Genomic DNA, 22,262 nt, shown 5'->3' with positions numbered 1-22,262 from the left:
AACACCATGGCACAGTGTAGATTCATTCATGGCGCAATGACGAGCTACTCCATTAGCATATCAAAGAACGTCAATATTTAGGAGGCATTTTCAATTGTGACAAAAAAATGGACAAAATTCACTTGCAACAAAAAGATGAATGCATCTAGGCACTGTCTATATGATATTTGGTGCGGCCATTCTCCCTTTATTGTAGATTCCTTCTTCGGCGCTGAAAGATGAAGAACTGCCTTGACTTCCACCATTTTGCACTGCCATTTTTTGATGAACCCCCTAATAAATCCCCTGGTCATTCATTCATTTGTTCATTTAAAAACATTGATTCAAAGGGCAAGGCAACTTCCTTTGTTTGACCAAAGAGTGCTCCGCACAAGTGTGTGTATGCACATCTGCTAATGTGTGTTTGCATGCAGTCGGAGTCACATGATAAGAATTTTGCAGCACAGTTGCAAAATGTGTGTCGGAGAGATAATAATCCCAGTGGTCAACAAAGACTGCCCGGCCCCGCTATCATCATGAAGAGGAAGCGCGCAAGAGGGAAAGAGAAAAAAGAGGGCGAGAAGGAGGTAGCCATGTGGTCAACACTTGCTCACTGAGAGGCGACTGGAGCCCGGCCAACCTCTTCACACACAGGCTGACCACACAAGAGCCTCTCTTTCTCCTTCTGCTTCCCATCCTCCCTTCCTCCGAGGCACTTAACATTTCCTCCCTTGCCTTCTTTGATGGACACCTCCCACTCCCTCACCCATCTTTGTCCCTCCCAGACACCATCCCGATGATTTTCTAACCTTTTTCAGTGCCCTCAAACCATCACCTATCCTCCAATCCATCATTGATCCCTGACACCTTGGCAATCCCAAACTCACCCCCCCCCCCAAAAAAATAAAAAATAATAATAATAATAATACATACCCGTATGGGAATCCGCTCAGTTTCCATCTCCTTCTGTGGGTTGCGGTACTTTTCGTAGAATTCTCGCCTCTTCTTGTTCTCTTTGTCGTCTTTGCGTTCCTTCTTTTCCACAGGTTCGTCAAGGTGTTCGGTCGTCGAAGATGTGGAAGACTTGGACGATTTTTCCACCTCCAGGTGGTTCTCGTTTGGGTTTAGCACTATCACACTAAATCCCTCCTAAAACAGAGAAAAGACAACACAAGACAATGCACATTAAATCCACAGGATCTTTTCTATCAATCGTGCCCTTGTATAAATCTTTGGTCGGTTTGTTTGGCATTTACTGAGGTCTACATCCCCCTAAATATGGAAAGAGTGCCATATTGCAAAATAAACAAAACATGAATAAAATAATAATATTCTAAAGGATCTCTTTTTAGAGAGAGAGACAAAAATGACAAGCCCATCGATTTGTGGAATAAATGTGAATTATTTGAAAAGGGAGTATAAAGAGACTCAGTATATGTAATTCGGAATGTTCTGTCAGTATTGATTTCACTTGTCACTGGAGAGTTTGCTGTATTGCTGTATTTTTTTGTCTGACTTGTTCTACGTTTGTATCACAGGATAAAAAGCAGTAATATACAATGGTTTCTATCTGTAGGTTAGACAAAAACTGTGATATCTTAATGGAATTCAAATCAAAGAGAGCACAAACATTGTTGTAGGTAAAAGTCAGCTAAATAACTCTAAGAGTCGTACTTTCAGTCAGTGGACAGCACTTAGTGACTCCAAAGGGCACATGTCACTTAATATCAAACTCAATCGATTCCAGCATCACTCAACAGAGTCTAAGTTGCTTCAAATACATACACACACACACACGACTTTTTGTTTAAATGTCTTCTAGAAAAAAAAAAAAAATAAAAAATAAAAAAAAAAAAAAATATATATATATATATATATATATATATATATATATATATATATATATATATATATATATATATATATATATATATATACATACACACACACACACACACACACACACACACACTCCTTTTGGAGCCCTTGCCCTAAATTTTAAACTTTGTTAAGATTTTTAATTAACTGTGTTTATTGTCAAGAGCACTCAGAGAGCATGGCAGGAAATAGATCTCGTTTCACTTTGGTGGCTCACAAACAACTGATATTGAGAAATGTGAACACACAACCCCCAGCAGACCCAAACGCACAAACACACACATTGTAGTTTACACACTGACAACACGTACCAAGGAGAATGGGAGATACAGAGAAATACCTTTAGGGGATGTGAGAGGGAATTAAGGAAGGTGGCATCTCTCAGCTTCCTCACTTCCTTCTCAAGACATCACACACATCTTCTCTTCCTTAATAAGTGTTAACGCAGCTTGCTTGTCCTCCCTGTGTGTCCCTTATGTGCACACTGCCATCAAAATGGCCACACACCCATTCCCTTAGCACCTGCGGTGTGTTGACAACACCATCATGACACATTTCCACTTATTTAGATTATGAAATTAGTATGATTCTCACTTCTTTTCAAATCAATGTATCTTTTACTGGACATGATAATACACTTTCAATAAAATATTGCTTTATATGCTAATTTTAGTATTGGCATAATTCACAATTGGAATGGAATAATTTCATCTTTAGAAATTGTCCAGAAAATCTCTGATGCCAAAAATATATATAATTGGAAAACAGATAGCCTAATTTAAGGAAGTGACTATATTGGTCAATATGCATTTTCAACTGTTTTTGTGAATCAAGCGAGGTTACAGGGATAATATGATTATATTTGAGCCACCGATATTACAGAAATTTGCACACAGACAGCATTCAAGGCACCTGAGCACAAATGCCGGCAGATGGATGACCAGATGAAAATAAGAACGGGCTTGAATAGGGAGGGGAAGGAGATATACATGCATGAAATTGAAGTGGATCCACACCAGATTTGTGGCACTGCCCACTGGTGGCAGCCCGATAACATAACTGATGGGATCAATTCATAAGAAAAAAAAAAAAAAAGAAATTGACATAACAATTTGATTAAATACATATTTTGACAATTAGGTGAAATTTTGTATGAATTGGTACTCCCTATAATTTCTTTATGTGAGAAAAAAAGAAGGTTAATCTATTTGCTCTTAGACAGGCAGAGTGACACTAATAACAAGTCAAAATTGCAGGAGGAAATATTTTCAGAATAATACAGATGTTACAACAGTAGAAAAAAATGAGGACCTGAAGTGGGAATGTTTGAGGGAGAGACTGACCTCAAAAGCCATTCCATCTTTTTGTTCTTGTTTTCCACTAATCCTGTTTTTCCTAGGGCAAAAGTTAATAGTCCAACCAAACAGATCCACGTGTTTGGTGGCTAACCTTAAATGGCCTACAAGAAGGGTGAGCCTACTCTTCCCTAACCCTGGCCCTTCGCTCATCAATAACCCTGCCCGCCCCTCAGCATTCTGATGGTAACCTCAAGTGGGCCGTGGATCGTGTAGCTTCCGGCCTATAGCCTTTGCTTTGGTTTGGCTAACGCACCTAAGTGAGCTAATACTAACCCTTTCAGTTGTGCAATCACCCAGAAGTACATTGCTGTGTTGTTGACACCTCCAGGGCCATCGCCATCATGTGCACTTCTGGGTCAGAGTCCATCATTAAATGACAATGAGATGTTTACATTAATGTCACTGAAGCTGACAGATGCATTGCAGCTTGGTCTCATTGCATCTTTTATGAAAAATTGACTCCAACCCTTCTTTGAGAAGATATTTAGGTCTAACATTTGAATTTTCAGAAAACAATGTTAAAAAACAAGACCCACATGCCAGGCAATCTCTCTCACAAGGTTAAAAGTTCAATCCTTATTTGGTGGGAGTTAAATCCTTGAAAAGTGAGGTCATTTGGCCATTTGTGTTTTGTGCTAACTGTTATTTCTTACCCCAAGGATACAAAGTGTGTCTAAATCTGATCTTTGTGTTGTGATGTGCTGTCAAAGTCTCAATCTCAAACAAATGTGTGCAGCAAACCTTGGGTCATCCCGCTTCTTATACGACTAAATCTCCTTCGCACGCATTTTAACCATTTGGGGTCGCGTTGCCATTGTGCTAAAACACACATCGGCACTGTCCTAAAGAAAACACACACAGTCAATTGGCGTTGGGGTTCGTTTCGTCTTGTCTTTTCTGCAAACTCAGCCTCTTCCCATGCCCCGTATGTGCCCCAGTGCCACCACCACACTGAGTCTCTGCCCCGGGGCCAGCGGTCAAGAGGGTAACCCCGACCTCGCAATGGGAGGGAATCCCGACCTCAATCACCCTGCCCTGGATGCTCCTTAGCGCTCTTTTGTCGGCTTGTCCCGCATCAGAAAGCAAAACAAAGGCTGTGGCTGCTACGGAAACCAGCTTGTCCCCTCATCACTGAGGAAAGATCTTTACTTTCCGTCATGATGCAATCTGATCTCAATGGGAATCTTTCAATTTTTTTTATTGTACAGAGATCTTTTGGAATGCATAAAACATGAGGTTGTTTTAACAGAGAACGTTACGGGTGACCTTAAGTTGGATATTTTTTACCCGCAACAACCATCGAAACCACAAATTGTTTTTGCTTCCAGTTCTTTTTACTCAGGGAAATTAGACGAAACGGAGTGGTGCTAAAAGTAATTCTACATTAACCACACAGTTATTTCGCTATTTTGCCACAAAAAAAACTGAAACTACGGAAACACCTTTACTGTAGTGATAGAAAAGAAAACTAGAGGCACATGAAAATGCAAACTGACTGCTTTGGCAGATTTTGAACAGTCCTCTTATCTAATATTTCCAAGGTAAGAAAACTGTCAATTTAACCACACAGAAAATAACACTAAATAAAAAAATACCAAATACATGTATTTTTCAAGATATTGTTAGGTTAATGTTCATGTAGAATTGTATGAATTGAATAAATAAAAAGAAAAACCAGATCAGGCCAATATTAAAAAATATATAATTTGGGGCGCCGAGCTTGCCCAGCCCTAAATTAATGTGTGTAGATTGCTGTCAGCGTATAATTTAACATATGCGTCTTTGTGTGATGCTGCGAACATAAGAGTAGGTAAATAAGATGCACTTTTTAATACAGCAGCGCCTTTACTTTCACCAATGGAGCTGAAACTAAAATGTGTATAAATGCGACCAGAGTAACAAAGACGTTTCATCTGTGCGAGTAGAGCTTAGATTAGTAGCTTTGATGTGAGGGCTCCCATACCGTGAGCAGGGGGCTAAAAGGACAGTATTTGACAGGTACAAAGCATGTCAGATAGGTGTCGCAGATGAGGAAAGCTGGGAAATTTTAAACTGCGTGAATAGTCATGGTATTGTAGCCCCTTAATGCATTTGTCTTAATGTACAGAACAAAGTTTGTGGGTGTCCGTTGTCTTTAGTTGGCGGACACTACTAACAGAGGTTTTTCTTTGTTTAGCTTTCCATGGCATTTTTCACTTTCTTGTTTCCGTAGTATGACGGCCCTGATTCTATGCTGAGACTTGACTGACAATGGGGAAAGGGTCAATCGGCAGGGCATGCCAGTAGAATAAGGACTGGAAGGAGAGACCTGAACCAGACAAAATGAATGACAAAAAAAAGAAAAAACAGAATTTGGGGGTGGGGGTCTACGGGGGCGAGTTTAGGGGCAGGATTGCCGTATAATTTGCAAGCAAAAACGTCAATGGGCAAGACAGTTAAATAATACCAGAACTAATAAGAACCAATCCTGTATAAGCTTTTCCTTTCTAGCAGGGCCACCCGGCTTCATGTGACCATGACTGTCGACAAGTTTTTTTTTCTTCACCCAATCAATGTTCCTTCTTTTCCCTCCATTCCCTTTTTTAACTGACATACCACACAGATTGCACAGTACTGTCAGATTTAGTCACGGTGCCCCCTTTTTTCATACCAAACACTGCACTCCTCAAGACCCTGTTATGTTTCTCAAAGAAAAGGGGGCACTGGAGTACTTTACTGTACCACGGGGGTGAAGAAGAGACGTGTGGATCTTAGGGGTGATGTAAGAGGATACGAGAAGTGACTGACAACAACCTCTCAGGACAAAATATAAAGTAAGAATGAATATGAATGCCCGGACGAGACATGTCAAGGAGCACCTAAGCACCACCCAATATTTAATAATAAGGTTTCACATAAACTGGTAAAGGAGAAAGGCTGATCAGAAAACAAAAGGAATATATATTACAAGAACAACGCATATCAGCAAAATAAATCACAACACTTGCATTACCATATGCGCACATTCCCAATATTAGGAACGCAAAAAAAATAATAACAATCGTACATAGGCTTTGTCATCACCATTGACTCGACAAAAGCCTAATTGTCATCATACCCAGAAACTGCGTCTGATGAAATTAGTAAATAAATAGCGTAGAATCTCAAATTGCTTGTTTCCAATTATTTAATTCCCATACTTCTGTCAGGCCCATGGCTAGACAGGTGGGTGGATGCGCCTGTCACCTTATCATAAGTCCAGCAAAAGACAGGTCGGGCAACACCAGGTGTGACTCATCACCATCTTGACCTACTTAAGCCAACTAGAGCTTGACCACATCATTTGATCGTCTCTATCAGTTCACTGACCACATTTCTCTCCCCAAAGATCTGACACCATCGTCTTGGATTGTTCCACAGATTTCACGGCTCTTGACCCCCACACCATGTTCACCGACCTGCCTACGCTGCTTCCCTTGTGCCTTTTCTGTCTTGGTACATTGTAATAAAGAAAAATCTGCACAAACAAAGCTGTCTTTGCGCCTGCTTCGGGGTCCTCTGCCCACGAACATAACAACTTCAATGTTTCCCAACCACTCTGCCGCGGCACACTGACGTGCCTTGGGCGATGGTCAGGTATGCTGCAGGAAATTATCTGCCAAAACATCATAAACTGTAATATTCAGATAGAAAATTTGCAATATTTCAAGACTTAAATCGAATTATGAAGAACATTTTGTACTTGAATAAGATTAAAATTGGGTGGCCCAGGGATGAGTGGTCAGCGTGTCCGTCCCACAGTTTCTGGGGTCGTGGGTTCGATCTCAGGTCGGTCCTCACTGTGTGGCATTTGCATGGTCTCCCCAGACTTGCATGGGTTTACTCCAGGTATTCTGGTTCCCTCCCATGTCCCCAAAACATGTTGGGTAGCCTGATCTCATTTTCTGAACCTCTTAATTCTCACAAGGGTCACGGTGGGTGCTGATGCCTATCCCAGCTGACTTCAAGCCAGAGGCAGGGGACACCCTGAATTGGTGGGCGGGTAGCCTGATTTTAGATGAGTTTTTTGCTTGAAGTGTCACATTTATCATCATTTACGGGTTATTTTACCGCAAAGCTATTCTGACACATGACACAGAGTCACCGAATCTCTAAGCTTTAATCGTACCCAGGTTAAGAACCACTGATCTAAACACAGGTGAATGCAATGCCATTGTTTGTTATCTATTTGATAATAAAGATAAACCAGGTGAACACAATTCTATTGTTATGTATTAAATAATAAAGATAAACCAGGTGAACGCAATGCCATTGTTATGTATTTAATAATAAAGATGAACCAAAAAAAAGGCAGCTTTGTCCTTTTTCTATCCCACTTATCCTCATTATAGTGTACCACACTACATTTAGATCAAATTTAATTACCTTTAAATTCAAGTTCAAAGGCTACACTCATTGTTTCCTCTCCTATGGAAGTTAATGAGAAAGGCTGATAATGATGAACTTTCTCTTGATCTTAATGAGCACAAATAGTTAAGGTTGGAATTAGACTCTCACCGTTGAGTAGTTGCATCGGTAATAAGAAGCACAGTTTTTAACCTTGGCACGGATGCCTCTGCTCATTTAGAAATTGTTTATATGTGGAGCTGAATATTTATAAATGAGTTCAAAGTGGAACAGTGGGGTGGAGGAAGTGAACAGAATAGCACAGCTTCTGATCCCTGATGCATCAGCGTCTTTTCATGAGCACATTTACATTTCTTTCTTTCTGTTTCCTGTCTCGCTACTCCCGACCTTTCTATTTTCAGCACCTTGTTGGGAAGAAACACAAGTCAAAATGACACTCGTAAAACTACTCCGGCAACTCATTTATTACGAGCGCAAGGGCCAGTTTCGGTTTGTCTTTTTCTCACAAGTGACTGCAAGGGCACTGGCAACTAAGAGAGCGCCTGCGTTGACACAATCTACACAACAGAAGGTGACACACACAAAGTTCTGGTGCTTGCTTCATCTGCTCTCAGTACCATACATTAGGGAGACACAGGCATGGGGTGGAGGCTGTGAGGCTTGTGGGGGTGGATGGAGCATTAATCACCGTCCAGGTGGAAATTGTCAGAGCTATCGATTCTGCAAGTAAATGTTACCTGAGTCATTTGTCAAAGCTTTTTTTTTTTCGCTTCTCTTTGGCAAAGATGCAACACAGAATGTAAACTCACAAATGTGAAATTTAGAAGCTTTATGTTGCCAAATAAAACTGTTGTATAGTCTTGTTAACACAAGAGTCCAGTTTCTTTTAAGTTTATTTTGCTTTTAAAGGTGACCAACTGTTTTAAGACTAATTTAGAGAAAATCATTTGGATTATTTATTTGAATTGCATTTTTGTTGAAAGTGATTTGACATTTTTATGTATTTGTTTCAAATCAGTGGTCGTTCGCCATGGCCTTCTTTAACACCGTGCTTTGCAGGGTTTGTGTGGAAATTTGAAACATATTTTCTATGTAAGATCAAATGGAATTAAAACAGATGAGGAAAGTAAATATTTTTTTAAAGAAATACAATCTTAATTCTAGGTGTATCTTTCAAAGGTATAGATGTGCATTATAATTAACATGGTACAGAAATTTCTTGCCATATAGTTGCAAAATGTCCGATAACATGAAGGCAATTGTCTGGTTAGTATAAAAGCTCAGTGATGCTCACGCATTATACCGTGTTATGCCACCCAGACCTTTTTACCCCATAAATGAATAATGTTTGGGCATGCACAGATATATTGTCATGTCCTGGGACTAGATAGAATAGATAGTTGGATAGAGAATGGGTGCGATCTTGAATAGTTGCATATTTAACTGACATGCTGCCATTGACAGTAATAGACATCCAATTCATTTGAACTTGGACCTTCGTCAGCGATCTTTTGATGCCAGCCTCTCCCAGTTCAAATAAATTGGATGCACAGCACCAGCATTGGCATAAAATGAAAAAAGTTTCTTGAGAAAATTATTATATTACGGTAATCAGTAGAGTAAAGGAGATATAGAGTAAAAACCTGTGATTGCCACGAATAATTTACGTAGAAAAACGTCTGACCCCATAGCTGCAAAGCTATGGGGAAATAAAAACAAGAGAAGCTTATTCTGACACCTTAAGCATTTTGATTTATAATTCTATATTGTTCCCCCTAAGCATACACATGTATTTTTAATGAGAGCATAGAGAGATATAGATCATGGAATGATAGGTGTGTCCCTGCCCTATTGCTAACAATTCAATGTATAAATCAAGGACAGAGAGTAGAAAAAAAAAGGCCGAGAAGCTACAAAAAGAAGTGGGAATAACCATGCTCAAAGCTCAGGTGTGCTTCAATTAAACAGATATAAGAGAAGGCTAAACTAAAGAGCTTCTTCTCATGAAGATCTAGTAGGCTTTTGAAGGTAATGTAATCATTTACACATAGTAGTAAAACAGCAGATTGTTTTTCCATCTCGCGAATAATTTTTCTTTGGTAATCATAAAACTTTGCCAAATCACATTGAAATTGTGACATACGGTATGTAATATTTGCATAAGATAATATTCATCCATTCGTTCATTTTCTGAACCTTTCTATCCTCACTGCGGTCGAGGTGGTGCTGGAACCTATCTCAGCTTCCTTCAGGCATGAGGCGGGGGACACCCTGTATTGGTGGCCAGCAAGTAAATGAATTCAAAATAAAGAGAATGTTTGATCAACAAGTGAAACAAATTTGTAAGCATGACAGTGATAGAAATGTTACTGATAAATAATGAGGCTCAGTATTAATCTTATTGAACATCACAGAAACGCAGTGACGTGCTCAGGCCAAAGGTCGAAGAGGAATCTCCTCACCCTTGCACTGTTATTGTGACCCAAGAGGAATAAAACTGGTGGTCCTACTGATAGCAACGACTGTTGCTGTGTGAGATGTGTAGAATACCGGGCATTCATTGAACTCATTGGCACTATATTTTCGAATCCGCTATGACGGTTGTCTACGACCATTCGTTGTCTCTTTGTAGTCCAGTGGTGTTGGTGGCACTAAACGTCCTCCCAGTTTAAATTAATGTACTTTTTTGTCAATGTCAAGTTATTTTATTGATGATTTATCAACTTTATAGCATTATTGGGGGCTGTACCCAAAGCATATTTCTGTTTTCATTCATTTATATTTATTTTTATTAATATTTGATTACTCCAGAATATATATTTATAAAATGATGAATTAAAAATAGATTGAAAATATAATTGAAAACTGTTCATATAAATGTCTTTATGACGCTTTTTTAAGATTACCAGAAATAGTCACTTGCCCTATAAATTGGATCCTCGGGCAAGTACTTTGATCACTCTAAATGTGTATTTCTATCATTGGAGGGATTCTTCATCGAGTGTGTAAATACTATAATCCGCAGAATGAGTACACTGTAATGACACGCACACACAATCCAAGAGAGAGTGACCTCTTTCTAAGTGGAGCTGCACCGCAGGTCCTTGAGGTTGCCACAGCCAATCACAAGCTGTGTTTGAAGTATGAAGGGTAAACACTGAGTCTGCTCTATCCTGTCATTTACTCTGCTTATTTTCACAGGATGCAACCTACAAAAAGAGGTAGTGCAGAATATCTTAGCATGTGTGTGTGTGTGTCCAAGCACATTTTCAAAAGTGTCATTACCACATGGCTAGGTTCACGCTTCACAGCACACACATGGAGGTACGCATGTATTCTGGAAGCCCCTTCATCATCCTTTCCTTACATAGCCAGGTGGACAAATCCATGCAATGGTAAGTTATTAAAAAAAGCTAGGACTAGGAGATATTTTCCTATTAACCCAACTCAAGCTTCAAAAACAGTTGAAAGCAATTAACCATGAAACCCAGCTGAAAAACACATCGTCACTTTCTTTTTTCACCCTTGCTATTACATCTAGCTCACTACAAGGTTCTTTCAAATCTTTTTTTGTAAGACCACCTGTTGTCTATTATTTTTACATAGCACTTTCCCCATAAATCATAACTGTAGGTAATTAATCAAGCTGTCAAAACAGACCCCGAAGGTCGCCTAGAAGGGTCGGAGGTGGTCGCAGGGCCAATGGAGGTCAGGGTCACACTGCATTCCTCATTATCAAGTTGTGATAGAAGCAAACCCAAGCGAAAGCAGATGGGGGGGGGGGGGGGGGTGCGAGATGCATACAGAGAAAGAGAAGAAGGAATGGACAAAAGAAACCTGAAAGAAGCTGTCAAGACATCTGAAAATGAAGAAAACGGGGCCCACAATCAATTCTGAGGAGTGAGACGTCACTATAAGCAGGTGAGGTGGGGGAGAAAACTGAACAAAAGATCTGCAAGCTGTTTCTACTGTATGGATTTGAAATTGGCAGTGGTGAATAAAAAAAAAAAGCAGGCAACGGGATGGTTTGAGGGGAAAAATGAGAAATCAGCTGTGGGAGTAGGATTGTTATCTTGCTCTGGTGTGCGTGTGATGAGGTAGACTGATAAGTTTCTCTCAGGAGTGGATATCTGTTTCTCAGTGGGTTGACAGCCGGTACAGAGACACCCGGGCCACCAGAGTGGCATGTCACAGACTCCCTGGTTCACACTGCTGATTAAATTGCACCGACTGTGCCCAAACACAAACACATGAAGAGATGAATACATTGCCACAAATAGGAAGAAGGAAATGGACACAACATAAAGTAGACTTGCATTAATTTGGGAGTAATCCAAAGCTGTATGAAAAAAGTAAAACTTAAAACATTTCAATTACCAAGTTACATTTAAACAATTATCACCCTGCTTCTTGAAGTAATGCAACTTGTGAGTTTGGGCTATTATGGGAAAAAAAACTCACTGCAGTGTAAAACAGACAAGTTAGGCGATAAAGGAAAATAAAAGATTGGGTGAAAAACCCAGAACAATTTAAAAGTGCAAATGTGCTAAACTGCCTTCACATACCCTTCCTGACTGCCTTGAATTCTCAGGCGTGGCTCGCTCTATCAAAAACATCACTCTTGAACGCGAAGCCGACCATTGCGCAAAATTAGCTGTCACCCTCTTCTCAAAATCTTTGTTAATCTTGTTTCCAGTGTTTGCAGATTTATCAGCACATGCATCAATGTCAGCTCCTTGGTTACTGAGACGCACTACTTGGGAGGAGATATAATTAAAAATGTTTGGTGTGTGTGAATGTGTGTGGCTTTGTAAGGGGGTGCTAGAAAAGATGAGGAAGGTGAAATCTTTTTCTCGTCTTTTAGGTTCCCTTGGGAGAGAACCGTAACAGACAAGCTCGAGTTAAAGTAACAATTTCAGGTACAGTACCAAACTTAACATACTAGTTAAAGAATCACCTTGAATTTATATCAGTAAAAAAAACCCAACAAGATTCACCAATGTTATTTTAGAATCATACCATTAAAGTAATAATCAACTTTTTCTAATATTGTAAATATAAACGATTAAACTACTGCGATGATTGCATCTTCCTGTAACTGAATATTTACACTATAAAAGTTAAGACATTGCTCATTTATAATACAATTGGAAATGAACAAAATTACCTTTTTTCAAAGGCTCTTGATATTTGAAACTTTTGTAATTGATATCATTGCGAGTGATCAACATTTTATTGTTGATTTGGCTTTTATAAGAATCACTCCATTTAATTATTTTCTAACTGTTTTCATTGCTTTATTGCCATAAAGCCACTAGTATACTATTGTTATTATCTTTTTCATCTTGTTCTGCTTATCATAATATTAAGTTGGTCTGCTTTAATTAACTATTAGTTTATCTAGTATTTTTCAAAATTTCCATTCATCACCAAAAAATATTTGGTACATTCTCAATGACACCTGAATGGTTTTCATTTTGATTATATTGTAATCTATTAGAAGTAGGCATTAGATATATTATATACATTCAAAATTATGGATGCATGGACAGAAGTTAAGCAGAAATCTGCCATTTATCAGAGAAAGTATCACGAGGCAAACTGTGAGTGAATCATATGTACTTCCAATCAGCTCGCATGATCTTATGCCATACAGATCATTTTTTTAAAAAATAAAAGCTGCCGATTATGGTTGCTTAAACTGTTGTCCAGCACCGTTTGTTTTAAAGTGTGTGAAATTGTATAGCCATCAGTAAAAAGATGCTTAGAATACAAGATTTGTTGGTGGTTGCATGGAGTAAATTTTTACCTACTGCCATGATTAATTTGCCTGTATTACTCCATATCATGGTGAGAAGCACAGATAAAGATCATGTCAATTTTTGGGGGAAATCTGCATGGCCAAAATGCTTTTTTGTTGACCTTGGAGTTTGGCTTGGTTAGCCAGGTAACTGTGAGGCCTGAACCATTTTAAAGTCTGATCAAATATGTCAGCGTACATGCACAGGCTTTTCAGCCATACCCCCACATATTTTTCTCTTCCATGTCGACTTAAAGTGAAGTCAGGCAGGTTTGGTTGGGCGGTTGCGTATTCCCCTTCTTCATTAGTGAGAAAATGGACTCTGGTAAACGCTTGTTAAAGCCCTTACCTACACGCTCCCAGTTAATGGGAGTGATCCATTTGTGTCCGTTTCTCCCTGACAAGGCTTTACTGGAAGATTAATAGTGCGGTGTCAGGCCACGGCCACCCTCTGTCCCGTTCTCATTTCCTTTCTTGTGGGACGCACACATGCAATAATGGAGCTCTGTCTTTTGTTGTTACGCCATGATTAGCCAGAGAAGAAAAAAGTAAAGGAACGTCAGAATGAGGAAAAACAAAAGTGCAGTCAGAGGATGGAGAAATTATGACAAATAGGGATTTTACTTTTGATTAAGGCTGTGAATTACAGAAATCTAACAACGTAATATTGATATGGTTATTAATTAATCTCTCAGGAAGGTTAAGTAAGAAATAATGAACTATTTTTGAATAATTTCTGATTTTTAAATAATACTTTATCTTGGCCTGCAAGAGGTCCTGAGATTGGTGAGGGTGGAAATCATGTCGGAAAATGGGATAGAAACCACTAGGACAAGGCAACAGCGGGATGACATGAAAAAAATTGGAAAAAGCAAAAGAAAACCATGAGGTGAAGTCCTTAAAAGGGCCACCCAGGGTTTCTTCTATCACTCGGGCCCCCCTCACTATCCTTCTTCCTTTTGGGGATGACACTGTCAAGTACTTTGTCCTTTCACTGAGAGGACAGGATAATCACTCTTAATAATTACATGGACATTCCCTGGAAGTCCCGTCCTATCCTGGAAGAGCAACTCCTCCGAGGAGAATCCCGATGTGTAACCACTTGGAAACGTGCCATACGAATAGAAATGTCTGGAGAACCTTTCTAATTTTTCTGTGTCATTGCAATATTGTTTTTGTATCCCACCTCCTGATTTCTCTGATGGGCAAAGCGACAATCTGGTCAACACACAAGAACAGATACAGAGATGAAAGCCCCCTCCCCACAGAGAACGGGGCAGTGCAGTGGATTGGGCCTACTGGTGTCTCATTAAATTCTTGGGATTGTCTAATTGTCTTTTGTGGGCCTAAGAGAGACTAGTACATTATACTCATTGCAATTAACTAAACAAAAGATCCAAACCGCCCAAGCGCTGGGGACAAGGCCGGCTAGGCAGGTCCCCACCCGGCCTATCGGTACGAACACAAACACACACCAGAGGAGTCGTGAAGAATGAAGGCTAGTGGAAACAAAAGAGAGTTGAGTTGGGTGAAGATCTCAGGATTGGCCAGATGTCAGAGTTGGGTGGGAGACTGCAGTGAGTCAAAAAGAGGAGGAGGGTGTCTGTGCTCATTTAAGACGCACCTTTGTGCTGGACCTGTCTTGTTTACTGCACTACAGCTTAGCGGTGCGAGGGTCCCATTCAAGGTTTGCGCCTTTCAGAAGATACTGAAGGACCCCTTAAGCCCACTTAACTACCATTTTCACACACTCTCCTCGCGCTCCTCTTTGTCCTTGCCTCCATTACATCAAACGCAGGAACAAAGGCGGGGAACAGAAACTGGGCTTGGCAGAATGCTGCCCATAACAAATATTAATTTGAAAAGGTGTTGGAGAGTAGAATCCACTTTTATGCACAAGGACAATTTGGGATTTTTTTCCACCTTTGGAGGAAGGGGAGGGGGTGGCTATCTTTCTTCTAGGGTGGTTAGTGGCGGGGGTGTCGTAATGAGCTTGGTTTTCAGGTTAAAGGGGAAGCTGAGGACTAGTTGCACAGTTATCTAAGAATGAAGGGCTTGAGATGTGGCACACAGCAAAAGAGTGAGAAGCTGAGTGCAGAAAAACACGCACTCAGCTTTCTTAAAGAGAATGTTCAGTCATTTTGATGATTTCCTTCTAATAACATTGGAACGTTTGAAGATAAGTGTTGACTTCATGAGACATAGCCAGAAACTGTGTATTTTTAGGTGGGTCTAAAATTAAACTTGATTTTACCTCTCTTCTATGTAAGTTCACGTGTACATTGAAAAAAAAATGGAGATACATTGATTCATTGTGAACTAATGTCATTTTCAAACAAACTACTACTATATTTACAGAGATGTAAAATCAATCTATATCTTTCTTTTATCTTTATATTTAATATAAAACAATGAAATTAAAATAAATTTTGAAGCACATGATGACTGTTAGTCTAAACAACAATCACCCAATCAAAAACTGATTACTTTTTACTTTGACTGGACAGCGCATTTAACATAATGGCCGCCATTGCAAAGATAAATGTCCAATTTCTTTAATTGGTAGAGGCTGGCAGCTGGTTATCAGTAACTTGTAGGAGAATATATTTTATTTTATATGATTATACTGTTAGTTCTGTAAATACTGACTTTTCCACGTAGATTTTGTAAGTATTAGGTCAGAAAGCGTTTTTTTAAATGCATCCACTGTAAAATTTAGTATTTACCCACTGTCCACATTTTACAGTATCAACTGAGATTTAAAATAAGGAAAAAACAAGTCTTAAGATGTTTACATGGCACATTTGATTAATTCTTATCAGATAATCAAAAAATCAGGAATTCTCAAATTCCTACCAATTAGTAATACAGGTCAAAAATGTCAAAATTACTCAAGGGGGTTCATCGAGATGGAGACACACACCTGTTGCCAACACATTAGTGTATCACTATTATGAAAGCAATTAGAAGAAGATAAAAAGATGGTTGCACCAAACAAAAAAGACTATTATATTTCAAATGAGCTTTTTGAAAGCCAACATGTCTTAAGTGTTATTTTCTGACCAATAAATGGTTTTGTAAGACTGACCTTGAAGTGACTGGTGGAAAGATAATTATCTGAACAAGATGTAATGCTTTTATGGCTATTAGCTTAGAAACACACATGCAAGGAAGCGGACACATACACACATATGGTGTAGGTGATAAGCGCATGCGTTTTGCCATGGAACTCTGTGTTAATCAGATCACATGAGAAAGTAGGGTGAAAAGTTTATGCTGCAATTACGCATTAACTTAGCTTATTTGGTGTGACTTTACACACATACAGTACATACAGACACACACACTTCCCGGGGTCAATGAGTCACGGACAGTGTAGTATTGTGATGAAAACAGCATTGTAATCTACAGGATACAAGCTTCAAAGTCCAAGGCCATCTCCAGCCATTTGACATTCACTCTACCAACACTTCGGGTTTTGTTCCTCATCCGCTCAATGCTAGGCTGACCCTCCACTGGCACTCAGAATGCTGGACCTCACCCACTCCTTTGGCTGACCCCACAAAACATGTGGCCGACGTGGGCACAGCAGACTCTCATGTGTAAGGTGGGAAACACTGTATGTATAAAGGTCAAGAGAAAAGCACCAGTTTTGATGCAGGTTGCGTGGGTTCAGTTCTTACTCCCTGACGGTGTGAATACGAGTGTAATGGTTGTCTGTCCGTCTTTGGGTGGTAACTTGCGCTTAAGGTTAGAATCTCATCAGGGTGGTTCTGTTCATTTGAAGTTCTAAAGTCATCAAAATTTGTCAGGAATCGGGACAAACCAAATCGCATTTGTTTTAATTTTTGTTGATTCATAAGAAATCAAGGACAGGTTTACGATGAGTGGTTGTAGTAGTAAAAGGTCACAGCCAGTGACATCGCAGACAATCAGTTAGCAAATACTAGGTTTCACAAAACTGTTTAATAGTATAAAATGATTACGGGTATTTCTTATATTTAAAATAAATGTTCCATTAATTAACTTGTTTGTGAATGGCTGGCACCTAATACAGGGTATCCCATCCTGATGCCCAAAGTTGACTGGTATTGGCTCCAGCACCTTCTGTAACACTTGTGAGAGGATACAAGCAGTACAGAAAATGAATGAATAAATGGGGGATTGATTGGCTGCAGATGATGATGATAAATGTCCAGTGTATGTGAATTGGAAGAAATGGCAGCGAATGAACACATTTCATGATGAACCTTCCCACTTAAAATTGATTGGACATATGCTAATAACAAACTCATTTGAATTCACAACAGAAGAATGGAAGCAAGTGTATGATGAGACTTTAACTTTAAATTGTTAAAAGCAATGAAAGAATCGACTACTTTAACGTCTGGCGTGGTTTATTTCTCTTCAGAATTGTATTCAAATGAATGATTGATGGTCATAAAAGTACACATTCATAGCTTTCACTCTTCACAAAATGTATTTTATGGACTTCAAGTAGCCAAAACTTCCAAAGCCTTAATCCTGAGCATTGTTTGAAATCTACTTGTGGTTTAATTGATTTTTACGCTGAGAAGTAACAATCATTAGTTTTAAGAAGCTTACAAAAAGGAAGGAAGAAGTTATTACGTTAAAATTTTTATAACAATTTTTATCACTATCTAGTTGTGTTGGTTACTCAATAATTCTGAGGGTTTTGTTTTTTTAAACAAATATTTGTCATCTAAAAACAAATGCTAATTTATAATATCTTACTGTGAATTGTTGTTCAGTCATACATAGAAAGTGCAGCATAAAAACAAAAACTGATAATACTCTTTGAAATAATTCTGTTTAGCACGCTTACTTGAAAGAAATGTGTACACAAGATATGCTAGTGTGTGTGTGTGTGTGTGTGTGTATATGTCTCTGTGTGTGTGTTTGCGCGCAAGATGCCGATTAGAGAACATGAGGATGAAAGAGGAGAAGAAAATAAAAAATGCTCGGAGAGGATAGCATCCTAGCAGTGAGTCTCTTGGGATGAGAGGTGGGTGTTTCGATGACAAAGCCTTCTATTTCCATAGGCTCTCTGCTCCTGATCTCCTCTGGTCCCTCAGAGCCACGGCCTTGATCTGGGCAAACCATGTGTGCGTATCTACATTTATATCCTCTCATCATTTCAGAGTTGATGCTCCTGAGCCCCAGCTGGTTATGCACTGCAACAATTTCTTACTCTTTGCCGTGAAGCAAAGGAGAATGAATAACACCACGTTACGCTAATGATCGCTAACCTTGCTGCATTTTAGAATTTAAGTGGGCATATGTTCCAAGGGGGATGGGGGAAGAGTGTTTAAAAAGGTAGCCTGGAAGAAGATTGGGAGGTAGAGTAAAGGATGAAAAAAAATCACCACGAAGAAGATTGTTAAGAAGAATACTGAAGAGCATAGTATAAAATACACGGTATACCATATTCAACAGATAAATAGATAGTATTATAACTCAGGCATTGGTGAGGAAAATGAGATGTATCCTGACGAGATACTGCCACCTATCTATGTGTTGTGGCACAACAGTCCCTGCTGCTCACACATCTGTCCCAAAATCTGTTGCCCACGTTTAGAGAAGCTGAGATCAGAGACAGGGAAAATGATGATAAAAGCCCCAAAGAGATTACATGAAGACAGTGACAGTTTTAGGGAGCGAGAGATGGGGAAGAGGAGAAAGAAAGAAAAAATCAAAAGATAGCATCCCAGCCTGGAGCAAACGGTTACAAGCCTGCCAGTCCAGCCAAAGCCATTCTCTCTTCTTCCATCACACACATGAAAAAAGCCACTCGCCTAAGCAAATTATTTTCAACATCAAACCAAACAATTTGGTAACATGTGCACACATGAGAAGAAGCAAAAGTGCTAACCCATCCCTCTTGTATTTCTGCATCAATCCGCTTTAGGAATTCCCCGGCTAGGGGAAACGGGATGGCTCCTGGGCTAGGCTACCACCAGCCTTGGTTCATATGCAGGTTCCAGTTCATCTGCAGTTCAAGCTTAACCTCATCTGTTTGAAGCAGCATCCCATCAGCTCAGGATCATGATTATTCAGGACCGAGGAGAGGACGACGGCGTGCCATCAATACAACATCTGTCTTCTCACTTCCTGTACCTCTCCATTTAATGTTTTTTTTTTTTTTTTTTACATGCAAGCAAAGCTTCTTTAGCATTAACGGCCGTGCATTTTAACCTGTTTTGACCTCATATTACCTCATTCACTGCTATTGACAGTGATAGATTATTATAATTGGGGGACGGGGGTTGCTACGTAAGACACGAATCCTAAGTCTGCACCTTTCCTCACTGAAAATATGCTTTAGAAAAGAAAGGAGGGAGGGGGTTAGGCTTAAGAGTGGAACTAAACAGGTCTTCATTCATGTAAACGAACTAACAAAGATGATTAAGTGACGAGATTATGACAAGATTATAAACTTAATTTATGAATGAATAATAATGTAAAAAAATGTTTTGGACTTTTGAATGTGGGCTGACTGCCTGTTTTTTAGGTTAAGTGTTGTAAGATGTATATGCTAAAGTTACTGTGTAATCAGTGCAAAGACAGTTCATTCTTAAAGCAATTGTACTTCGTCTATCACCATCGATAGCAGCCAAACAGATGGCTAATACCATGCTTCTAACCAATCTATTCTATTCATGACCTAGTAACATTTGTAATACATTGTGATATAATTTTTTTGTGTTTCAATTCTTTTCAATAATTCCAACATTTTAAATGATTAACCCGTGTTTCTTTCGAACCACAGTGAATCTGTATTATTTATCACAAATGTGTATGAAATTCATTCAAGTGTTTGTTTAATGCCATCTTTTATGATGTCAACAACAGTTTTCCCTTAACTGAACTAAATTGCTCAGTAAACATTTAGCTTTCTTGCGAACGCAGGTTCTTCACCATTCTAGAAAGGCAATGACCTCCAATCACTTCAACATCAGTGAAACCATGAGGGACTTTATGCAGCATGCAACAACACACGCCTTCATGCATCTGTTATCAGGCTTTCTAGGAAACATTGCCTATTTTTACGCTGACAAAAAAAAATCCACTGGCCTCCTCCACTTGTCTTTATTTTAATCTGCAGCAAAGCAGTTCACCAGGAAGTCAGCGGGGTATAGAAGAGTGCTGCCTCCGGCATTGCACACTTGTACACGCAAATCTACAGGGAACTGGGAGTGGGATGCTGCAGAATAAGAAACATGGCATAGTGGAGGTAGGACAAACGATTTTAAACGTATGAGTGAAATAGAGACATTAAAAGTACAAACTTGTCAAGCCGACACTTGGAAACTCAGGGAAGCCACCAAAGCTAAACTGTTCTTCTTGAGATATCTTAAGCATGGAAATAAAGAAACCAGAAGAACTGAACATAAAGAACAAAACTGACATTTACTCAACCTTGACTTCTATATAGTTGATTTGTCCACTTGCCTCACATTGCAATTGAAGAATGTTGTTTCAAATGTTTAAATTTTCTGCATACATTATTTTATGTTTCTGTGTGTTAGGAAGGAGCAACACTCTAATTGCTCGAGTATTCAGGTTGCAGCTCTTTGATCTGAGGGCTGTGCCGAGCCTCAGCACTCGCTGTGCAGGGTGGTCTCCTATCATGCTTGGCTGATCACAGACGTGCCTTCACTATTGGCTGCCTGGCAGGCCCTCCCCTCAGCCTCAGTGCAGCACGCCCATGACAACTTCATTCTAAACCATCCGATGCTGCGCCACTCTGCTACAAGCAGAAGGCTAGAGAGCAATCGGCACAAAGGGCACACAGTGGAGTGCTTCTAAATAAATGCAATGTATGAACCGAAAAGTCAAGAAAAAATGGTGGATATAATCAAAGTCTTGTAATTAATTAACTCATGAGTGTCTCTAACAGTGACAGATGTGGACGGATTTGACATCTATTGCCATCAATAACAAACAATGACTTAATATGCTGTCATGAGTGTGTAACTCTATCGGACATACCAGCATATTCTAAAGCAAACTGTAAAAAGAAAACATTCTACTACAATGTATGCAATGTACTAAAATCCTAATAAATACTTGCAGCCAAGCCAACAGACAAACTTGAAAAATGTTTTGGTCTGGAAAAATCGTGCTAGCTAAATGTGCCATGCTCAGAATAGAATGGCAGCCAGGACAAGAGCAACAACGTTAGAGTCAAAATGGTAGTTAATTTCTTTTTTTCTAAATGATTATCAAATGAGCAATCAAAGACATTGCAAATAGACATAATAATTAATTATAAAGCAGAAATCCATCCAACTTTTCATGAGGGAGGGGTGGTAGCAATGCACATGCTCAGTAGCGCTTGCGAGCTTACTTAGATGAGGGAGCTCAACTTGTCAGAACACTAGTTTTACTTTCAGATGATAATTTATTAGATTTTAAATTGCCATGTTGGTTTGTAGAGTTGAGAAACCTGAAGAAACGTGGCAGAACTTTAAATCACAACAGCGTTAAATCTTCTCAGGCAGTTCTTTGGACTCACTCTTCTTTCCTGGGTGCTGAACAAGACGCATAATTGTACAACTGGGCTTTGGTAGCTAGTATGTCAGGTAATCCTGGGTTACCATGGTCGTAGCACAGTGGTAGGTGTGTGAACTATTGAACCCTGTCCCTGCAGCTAAGACATGGTAGTGCGGAGGCCTAATTAGCCAGTTGCATGGATGAGGAGGTGGAGGGGTAGAGGAGGTATATTTCTTCCTCCTCTGCTCCACTTCTATTTCTTTTCATCTCTCATTCATGAGCCCTTGGTGGTGCCCTTGGCATTGGGTATGTAAACTATCAATTCGTGCCATCACACAGAGACT

At 39.5% G+C, this 22,262-nt stretch overlaps 1 protein-coding gene across 1 annotated transcript in view; it reads right to left on the bottom strand.

The window, feature by feature from the left end:
- LOC144196090 (cotranscriptional regulator ARB2A homolog) overlaps positions 1-22,262 on the bottom strand; it is a 90,701-nt gene that overhangs the window by 41,144 nt on the left and 27,295 nt on the right. Inside the window, exon 7 of the mRNA XM_077716083.1 lies at positions 913-1,128. Within this exon, the coding sequence (XP_077572209.1) occupies positions 913-1,128 (216 nt within the window). The remainder of the gene's footprint in view (positions 1-912; positions 1,129-22,262) is intronic.

This window comes from Stigmatopora nigra, chromosome 4 (assembly GCF_051989575.1).
Source record: "Stigmatopora nigra isolate UIUO_SnigA chromosome 4, RoL_Snig_1.1, whole genome shotgun sequence".
Taxonomy (NCBI): Eukaryota; Metazoa; Chordata; class Actinopteri; order Syngnathiformes; family Syngnathidae; genus Stigmatopora; species Stigmatopora nigra.
This window is presented reverse-complemented; position numbering and strand designations above follow the sequence as displayed.